This window comes from Pristis pectinata, chromosome 29 (assembly GCF_009764475.1).
Source record: "Pristis pectinata isolate sPriPec2 chromosome 29, sPriPec2.1.pri, whole genome shotgun sequence".
Lineage (NCBI taxonomy): Eukaryota > Metazoa > Chordata > Chondrichthyes > Rhinopristiformes > Pristidae > Pristis > Pristis pectinata.
Window position 1 is genome coordinate 6,662,791 of NC_067433.1, and position 10,041 is coordinate 6,672,831.

Here is a 10,041-nt window from a genome sequence, read left to right on the forward strand (position 1 = left end):
GCGAGGCAGGCTGGCTAGAGGCCACTGATTCATCGAATCCCTCCCTGAATGTTGGGATTATCACTTCACGCTGATGTCAGATAATGAGGGCTAGTATTACCTCAGCGTGAGGATGCCTGAATGGTCTTCTAGCCTCTCCCAGACCTCATGGCTTTGAGTGGGGTGGTGATCAGCATGATCCCAATTGGTTGGGTCAGGGCAGTTTGAGCAGAGGGTTCAAACGTTCTCCTTGGACCCTACCTGTGTTTCTGTCCCACACACAGAACTGGAGGTTACATAGAACATAGAACATTACAGCACAGTACAGGCCCTTCGGCCCACAATGTTGCACTGACATTTTATCCTGCTCTAAGATCTATCTAACCCTTCCCTCCCACACAGCCGTCCAGTTCTCTATCTTTCATGTGTCCATCTAAGAATCTCTTAAATGTCCCTAATGTATCTGCCCCCACAACCTCTGCTGGCAGTGTTCCACGCACCCACCATTCTCTGTGTAAAAAACTTACCCCTGAATTCCCCCTTTTACCTTCGTCCAATCACCTTAACATTATGCCCCCTCGTGTTAGCCATTGTCGCTCTGGGAAAAAGTCTCTGACTGTCCACTTAATCTCTGCCTCTTATCATCTTGTACACCTCTATCAAGTCACCTCTCACCCTCCTTCTCCCCAAAGAGAAAAGCCCTAGCTCACTCAACCTATCCTCATAAGACGTGCTCTCCAATCCAGGCAACATCCTGGTAAATCTCCCCTGCACCCTCTCTAAAGCTTCTACATCCTTCCTATAATGAGGCGAACAGAACTGAACACAAGGAGTATTGTGGTCTAACCAGAGTTCTATTGAGCCGCAATATTACCTTATGGCTCTTGAACTCAATACCCTGACTAATGAAGGCCAACACACCATAAGCCTTCTTAACAACCCTCGAGGGATCTGTGGACGTGGACCCCAAGATCCCTCTGTTCCTCCACACTGCTATGAGTCCAGACATTAACCTTGTATTCTGCCTTCAAATTCGATCTACTGAAGAGTGTCACTTCACACTTTTCTGGGTTGAACTCCACCTGTCACTTCTCAGCCCAGGTCTGCATTCTATCAATGTCCTGCTGTAACTTTCTACACTATCCACAACACCGCCAACCTTTGTATCATCAGCAAACTTACTAACCCACCCTTCCACATCCTCATCCAAGTCATTTATAAAGATCACAAAGAGCAGGGGTCCCAGAACAGATCACTGACAGAATACGCTCCATCTACCACCACCCTCTGTCTTCTATGGGTGAGCCAATTCTGAATCCTCACAGCCAAGTCTCCCTTGATCCCATGCCTCCTGACTTTCTGTTACGTGGACGGCTCTTGCAGGTTCAGCCAAGCTTTTAGGCCCCGCTACCTGCAGGACCCCAGAAATAATTTGTCCTGTCACCATACCGTACGACGAGAGGGAGTTGTAACTTGTAAGAGAATTAATTGGCAATTCTACAGTGAAATCAAATGAGCACAGGAGCCCATCGTGCTGCACAGATCTCTTACCTGTATTTCACAGGCTGACTGAAGGTGGTAAATTTTATAGAACGCCTCTTCCACAGTCTCACCAAGTGCTACCACACCATGATTCCTTAAAAGCAGCACCTAAGAGGAAGATAATTAAAATACTCAATTACTTATTAATGTCTGAATCCCACTGCAGTTGGAGGTTTACTGCAAAGATCACGGTGGTGGGAGTGTTATCAACTCTTTCCAGGTGTAATGTTACGGGGTCGGAGCTGGCTGTGGCCACAGGTGTCCCAGCATTGCAGTACAGCCCTGGTCACACACTGCACGTGGAACAGATTTATGGTAAAATCACACCTTAAATATTTAAGGCCACCTGCCTGATCCTCTGTGGCATTGCCCCTCCCGAGACCAGACCGGCATTCCACGTACAGCCAGCACTCCTGGATTGGCTGATGCTGTCCGACATTAAGGCCTAGTACAGATACAGTGGGCCAAAGGGCCTGTTTCTGTGATGTATGACTCTTCAACCCACCCTGCGTTCTGTGAGCTCCGAGGAGCAGTGAAACCGCTTGCACCAACCCAGCCCACCTTTAGGAAACCTGAACACAGGCTGAAGTCTTTGAATCACAAACCTATTGTACTGAGGGTGAGAGTGAGTCACCAGGAACTACACGTTCCACAGAGATCAAGTTCTCAACAGCCTTCCAACCCACCTGATAGCCTAATGTCACAGTGGCGAGTGCCCTGAGCACGATTAATTCTTTATCTGTCTTTGTAGTGGCTTAGCAGTTCAGTGCTAAGGCAGTTCATCCCCTATATCTAATCAGATCTCTGCATCCTCTTTTCAAAGGTCTTCAGCTCTTGGCCACGTGGCGATATTATCAGCAGGGTTATGATCAGGGAACGCAGTTAATGACATTGGGTCCTCTGGTCCAGCCGCACAGGCAGAATCCTGATGGGGAGATTTAAACTGGAGGTTGTGGGACAGATTGCAGGGACCCAGGAGGCGGTGAGATGGAGAGGAAAGGGCGGTGGCAGATAGGGTGACAGCTTGTGAGGAGGGATCGTGGGTGAGGTTATTTGAAGGTGAGTTTGAAAGGAATGTGACTAATATCAGGCCCATGAATTAAAAGGGCATCAGGATAGGAAACTGTCTTAAAGGCAAGAAGCCGGGGAGGGGAGGGGATAACGGACAGGTGTCGGGACCCTGCTTTTGTGCCGTATCGATGACTAAACTCATTGCACAAATGACCAAATTTGCAGGTGACAGTGACATTAAGACAACACGTAGAAGGCTGGTAAACAATAGGGAGGGAAGTGATTTACGAAAGGGGTGGAGAAGTGGCAGATGAAATTTGTGAACTGATACTCTTTGGTGGAAGGAGAAAGGAGGAACACCATGGACTGGATGGAACAGTTGTGAAAGGTGTTCAGGCGCAGGACGTCTTGGGTCCACGTGCGCTTAAAGTGTCTGGGCAGAGCAAGGGTTAATGAAGCAGATGGGATGCTGGGATTCCTACATGAGGAGACAATGGTTGAATGCAGGGAGGTTATATTGAACCTGTATAAAACACAACTAGAGCACCGCATCCAATTCTGGGCACTGCACTTTGGGATGGCTGTGAAGGTCTGGACAGGGTGCAGAAGAACGACATTTGAAAGGTAATAGTTATCTATTGGTCACAGGAATCAAACGTTCTTGGTGCAGCCCCAAGCAAAAGCTATGAACTCAATTATCCTAAACTTGACATATTCACTTACTTTCCTACTCCTCCATTTATTGTGTTCAGTTCTGGTCGCCTCATTATAGGAAGGATGTGGAAGCTTTAGAGGGGGTGCAGAGGAGATTTACCAGGATGCTGCCTGGATTGGAGAGCATGTCTTGGGAGGATAGGTTGAGTGAGCTAGGACTTTTCTCTTCGGAGAGTAGGAGGATGAGAGGTGACTTGATAGAGGTGTACAAGATGATAAGAGGCAGAGATCGAGTGGACAGTCAGAGACTTTTTCCAAGGGTGAAAATGGCACGAGGTGGCTAACATGTCACGAAATGGCTAACATGGCAGGGGCAAGTTTTTTTACACAGAGAGTGGTGGGTGCGTGGAACGCAATACCGGTAGAGGTTGTGGGGGGCAGATACATTAGGGACATTTAAGAGACTCTTAGATAGACACATGAATGATAGAGAAATGGAGGGCTATGTGGGAGGGAAGGGTTAGATAGATCTTAGAGCAGGATAAAATGTCGGCACAACATTGTGGGCTGAGGGGCCTGTACTGTGCTCTAATGTTATATGTTCTATGTACTCTCTTCCTTTTCACTGAAAGCCCCTTACTTATTTTCTCAGATCATGACCTGGAACCAATTATAACAAACTGAAACTGAATTTAACATCGGAACACTTGATAATACTAAGTCTTAACTCTGATAAGTTTCCAATATCTTTACCCCAGGAATGAGGGACTTCACTCAAGGTTAGATGGGAGAACCTGGGCTCGGAGTGAAGGAGGGGAGGAGGTTGTATGGAAGCAGACAAGGTTGTTCCGGGTTTACAGGGGAGAGAGGAAGGGGAAAGTCTTCCTATTAGCAGATGATTCAAGGATCAGGAACACACTATTGAAACGCTGCAAAGCGACCCAGTCTTAAGTGGAATATTGAGGCAACCAGGAAAAAACTGGTGAAATGTTAAAGGATCAAGATTCTTACAATAAAGGTGCCAACTCTTACTGCGCCCATTCTGTAACCAGAAGTTTCAAACATCTCTGAAAGGGTGAGAAAGGAAATTCTATGTCAAGTTACGGGTAATAATTGTGTGAAAGCGTGTACCTTGCAGGTAGGTCCCAGGCATTTCTGTAGTTGGATTCTGTCTCCCTCTGTATCAGGACCTCCATTATATTCATAATAAGCCACATCTCCAACCAGCAAGGCTTCATGGGATAAAGGCAAAATGCCGCACTTCATGGCTGAAACCTGTAGGGCCATGAGGAGAAGGTTGGTAGAAGCAAGGGATCCCGTCAGTCATTCATACCACGAGGCCGAAAGGAAAGGCAGATGTTGCTCACACAGCTGGTGGTAGATGCTAGTACGGTGTGAAAGGCTGACCTGCCGACTCTGGGCTGTTGGAGTGACAAATGTGAGCTTGGAAAGAGAACAGTAACTTTCCCTGAGGGACGCAGCAGTGAATGGCTGTGTCAGAGGCCCACAACACCAGTCAGTTGCCAGTCGGTGCTGCTGGTGGCCCCAGTATCTGCTAAGGGCCAAACACAAGGCTGTGGGCTTCACTCCTTCTGCAGCTGAGCTCCTGAGGGAAGGCAGTACGGAGGGAGACATCACGACAGGAACCAACGTAAAGTTGAACAGCTTTTGAGGCAGGGAAATTGCTGAAGCTGAGATTGGATTTGTCCATGAGTAAAATACGGCAGATGGTGAAAACGCAAAATAAAACAGGTGATGGAAAGACTCAGCAGGTCAGGCAGTACTTGTGGAGAGACAGAGGGAGTCAACATTGCAGGCCAAGAACAAAAGAAAGAGGGTATTAGGAATCTGAAAGAAACCCAGAAAGTGCCAGGAACACCCAGCAGTTCCGGGAGTATCTGTGGGAAAAGAAACAGAGTTAGCGTTTCCGATCGAAGACCCTTCATCAAAACTGGAAAAAAGAAATAGCAGATGTAAGGTTAAGTTGTAGAAAAGGTTGGGAGGGACAGATAGGACAAAGGGAATATCGGTGATAGGGTGAGGCCAGGGTTGCCGTGGGGACGAGTTGTGAGGGTCACTCCATCAAATGGGAAATGGGGCAGTTAGTAGATGATAACATGGGTAAGTAACGTGTAAGTGCTGCTAATAGTGGGGCGGAGGGGTGTGCCCAGAGGGTCAGGCTGTGCTCACATAGGGAACAGTCCACCCCACCAGCCTCCGAAGTCAACAGATCATCCTTTGCAACTTCTGACAGCTCCAACAAGAGTCCACCATCAGGCGCATACTCCCCTCTCCTCTTCCAGCATTTCCAGTGGGCCATTCCCTTTGCAACCTCTCTGCTCTCCTGCCCTCACCAACCACTCTCCTCTCCCATGCACAGCACTTTCCCATGCAACTGCAGGAGATGCAACACCTGCCCTCTCCTCTCTCCCCTTCCCACCACCCAGGGATCCAACCAGGGGAAGCAGCGATTCACTTCCACTTCTTCCAACCTAGTGCACTGCACTTGGTGTTCACTGCGGTCTCCCCTACACTGGAGAAACCAAACACAGACTGGGCGATCGCCCTGCGGAGCACTGGCGTTCCGTCCGCAGGGATGATCCCGAGCTTCTCGTTGCCTGCCATTTTAATTCTCCATCCCTCTCCCACCCTGACCTATTGTACTGTTACAGTGAGGCCCGACACAAGCTAGGAAAACATCTTCCTCATCTCCTGTCTGGGCACGTTGCAGGATGTAGGACCTAACATCAAAATCTTCGGTAACTTGTTCCTCCGATATCAGAAGTGGCCATTTCTGCTGTAGGTCATCCATCTGTGACATTGGCTCAAGTTTTTCTCCCCCCATTAGTACAACCAGACCTGCTGGGTATGTCCCACAGCACATTACATTTCTTTGGGTTATTACCCCATTAACTCATCCACACAACTCATCCCCATGACAACACAGGCCCCATCCGGTCACAGATACTTCCTTTGTTCTATCCCTCCCTCCCAACCACTTCTCTACAACTTAAACAACCTTCTTTATTTCTCTTTCCAGTTCTGGTGAAGGATCGTCAATCTGAAATATTAACTCAAGTTTCCCCATTCCACAGATGCTGCCTGACCTGCTGAGTATTTCCAGCATTTTCGGTTCTTACTTAACGTTTCAGGCTGATGCCTGATCACGAGAACTTTAACTTGTGGGTCAGCAAAGGGAGTTAAAGGATACGGAAGCAGGTAGGGTAAATTATTTACTGAGTAGCAAATCACCAAATAATAAAGCACAGCGCAAGACATCCGGAGCTGGTTCTCTCCTGAGCTCCTCGGGATTATCCCTGAGTACTCACCGCAGCAGTAGCAGGTGTGTGTAAGTGAATTATGCAGCGGACATCTGGCCGGGCAGAGTAGATGGCTGAGTGTAGGCTGAACCCAGCAGAATCCACTGAGAAATTAGTGCTGCCCTGATTAACCACTTCACCCAGAATGTTGACCTTCACCTGGGAACGAGGAAGACGTATTAGTAGCAGATGTTAAATGCTCTTGAAGTACCAATTCTCTGATTGCATCACTAATTACCCAGAACTTAAACTGTGGATCTCTGGTCCTTGAACCATCTGCCAATGGGAACAGCTTCCCTCCATTTCTCCTCTCTAAACCTGCATGATCCTGTCCACCTCCATCCAATCTCCGACCCCCTTCTTTACTCCAACGTCAGAGGACTGGGATGGAAAGTAATGGGGGCAGGAACTCTGTGCGGGGATCGGAGTGGAGAGAAATCATGGGAATTCAGATTGGGGAGGGTGTTGGATTTCCGAGATGGGGGAACCAAGGATGGAGGGGAGATGTTTACATCCCTGTGGTGCATCACCAAGATGATGACCCCATGATGTCCTGCATGGGGAATATAAAGGAAATAGTGTCAGGGTCGCAAGGTCACATGAGAGGAAGTACATAGTTGAATTTCCAAGTAAAACAAAATAACCTGGTACTTGTTGCTTCAATCAGGAAAAGAAGTGTTACACAATCAAATTTCCAGACACATTTGTGAAGGATTAAATGCTGACCTGGACACTGGAAGAGGTCTGAAGCTTCTCAGAGCAGAGACATGCTAACTCACACAGTGCTGCCTTTTAAATTCAGATGGTGGATGTTTTAATCAGTTTACTGATTAACATTACTGAAATGGAGAATGTCAAACATCTCTGCAGCAAGATTCTGGCATTAAACATGCACACAGTCTAATTCCAAGCCAGTCTTCTTTCCTTGCATTCTCTGTGAAGATTTAGCAGAAGCTACCAGCATGGGTTGCAAATTAATCATTGAACCATCTGGTTCAGTCCCTGCTTTATAGCATTATCTGACGATGCTTCCTGCCAGCAAGAGTCTTGCAAGGCCAGTTTGTGCAACAGATCCCTCCACTTCCTTGGAAACCTTCACAGATTTGATAAGCATGTGCACCCAAATGTCCTCACCTCATTGCAATCTTCCCCCCTTACAATCTCAGGTACAGAATCTCAGACCAATACAAGTGCAAAGTTAAATCACATCTGGTTATCACAGTGAACAGGTACAAAACAGAAAGCACAGAATCTGGCAGTGACCCCTCCCAATTTATGGAAGATTTAATTCCATATTCTAGTTTTCTCTGATCCTCTGCAAACTAGTACAGATCTAATTTCCTTTTGAAATTTCCTGAGTAATTCGCCTCCACTACCCTTTCAGGTAATGTGTTTCAGATCGTATCAACCATCTGTCGAAAATAATTTCTCTCCATTTCCTCTCTGGTTCCTTTGCGAAACGATTTTAAGTCCATGACCTCTGTTAACAAACTCACATCTCAGAGGAAATGTTTCTTCCTCCTTGCTTTATCAAAAAGCCTCATCATTTTGAGCATTACTTTTCCTCTAAGCTAAGAACAATTGCAGCTTCCCAAATTTCTGCACATAACAACTCTCTCTTCCCTGACACTGACCTGGGAAATCTCCTCCACAGCCTTGACGTCTTTCCTGAGGCTTTGTACCCGTGACTGTAGACAGCACTGCAGCTGAAGCCCAGTGTGCGATGTGTAAGGATTAAATGTGATGGCCTTGAATACACAAAGCCTTTCAAACACTTTGCTAATAACCTCAGCACTTGCTCTGCCACCTTCAATGGCTTCTGAATGGGGACATCTTGTTTCGCATCTCCCAGGGATCAGTATGATGCCCAGTGCAGACTGGTGCACATAAATGGTCGGCGTTTGAGAATAAGGATCGGAAGATTATGGATGATTCAGAATGGGATAGTCCCAATCCAGGAGAACCTGGTGAATTGTGCAGTCTTAGGCCAGAAAACAAAATGCTGAAAATGGACAGTCAACATTTCGGGTTGAGACCCTTCATCCGGTCCATTTCCCTCCACGGAGGCTGCCTGACCCTCTGAGTTCCTCAGACTGCAGCATTCGCAGGCTCCTGTGTCAGTCATGGGGCAGATGCGGTTTAATGCCGATAGTCACACACTTTTGGAGAAACGACCTGAAGAGGTAATGTGACCTAAACGGTGTGATGCAAAATGGGGGTCAAAATTCAGAAATCATTGAAAAGGAGCAAGTGATAAGGTGATATCTGGAAAGCACTGCCAAAGGAAGTAGTGGAATCCGATACAATCACTTAGTTTAAGAGATTGAACAGGCAAGGCATAGAAAGATACGACCTAATGTGCGCAAATGGGATTAGTGTAGGTGGGTAAAGAGGTCGGCATGGACAAGGTGAACTCAAAGAAGAGACACAAGAGATCCTCTAGATGCTGAAATCTGGAGCAACACACGCAAAGTGCTGGAGGAACTCAGCAGGTCAGGCAGCATCAATGGAGGGAAATAAACAGTTGACGTTTCAGACCGAGACCCTTCATCGGGACTGGAAAGGAAGAGGGCAGAAGCTGGAATAAGAAGCTCGGGTGAGGGGGAGGACCACAGGCTGGCGGGTGATAGGTGAGTCCAGGTGAGAGGGGGAAGGTAGGTGGGTGGGGGAGGGGGGTTGAAAGGGAGTGATGTAAGAAGCTGAGAGGTGATAGGTAGAAGAGGTAAAGGGCTGAAGAAGAAGGAATCTAGTAGGAGAGGACTAGACCATGGAATAAAGGGAAGAAGGTGGGAACTAGAGGGAGGTGATGGGCAGGTTGTGAGGGTGGGGGAGGGGAAAGAGAAGGGGTGAGGGGGCCATGGTGTTTCTGTGCTGTATGACTCTATGAGAATTCCCTGCTTTCTTCGAATGGTGCTATGAAGTCTTTTAGATCCACAAGAGGGAGAAAGGGCATTGGATTGCTATCATATCCAGAGATGGCACTGCTGACAGAGCAGCCATGGCACTACACTGGAGCATCAGAGTGGACTTTGTGCTCAGGATTTTGCAATGGGGCTTGAACCCAAAAGCTTTTGGTCTGGCAGCCACGGTGCTCACTGAGTCAGACCCAGAAGGCAGACACAAACAGCTCGTGACAAACGCAGGAAACTCTTCCCAAGACGTGTAATGCACTTTACTAGAAAGTTACAGAGATGCATCCCATAAGAGGCATAGATAGAGTAGACACTTGGTATGTTTTTCCCAGGGTCAAAACGTATAATATTAGAGGGCATGCATTTAAGATGAGAGGGGGAAACTTCGAAGGAGATGTGCGGGGCAGGTTTTATTTTACACAGAGAGCGGTGGGTGCCTGGAATGTACTGCCAGGGGTGGTGGTCGAGGCAGATACAATAGAGGCATTTAAGAGACTTTTAGATAGCCACATGAATGTGCAGGAAATGGAGGGATATGGACCATGTGCAGGCAGTGGGCATAAGCACAATTAGGCATCATTAGCTTAGTTAGTTTGGAACAACATTGTGGGCCAAAGGGCCTG

The 10,041-nt window shown here is 47.5% G+C and overlaps 1 protein-coding gene across 5 annotated transcripts in view; it reads right to left on the reverse strand.

Moving 5' to 3' along the window:
- Window positions 1–10,041, reverse strand: part of add2 (adducin 2 (beta)) — a 116,914-nt gene that overhangs the window by 21,837 nt on the left and 85,036 nt on the right. For all 5 annotated transcript variants that reach the window (XM_052040968.1, XM_052040970.1, XM_052040969.1 and 2 more), the window contains exons 6-8: window positions 6,516–6,665; window positions 4,318–4,461; window positions 1,531–1,629 (exon numbers count right to left, since the gene is read on the reverse strand). In XM_052040968.1, the coding sequence (XP_051896928.1) occupies window positions 1,531–1,629; window positions 4,318–4,461; window positions 6,516–6,665 (393 nt within the window). The remainder of the gene's footprint in view (window positions 1–1,530; window positions 1,630–4,317; window positions 4,462–6,515; window positions 6,666–10,041) is intronic.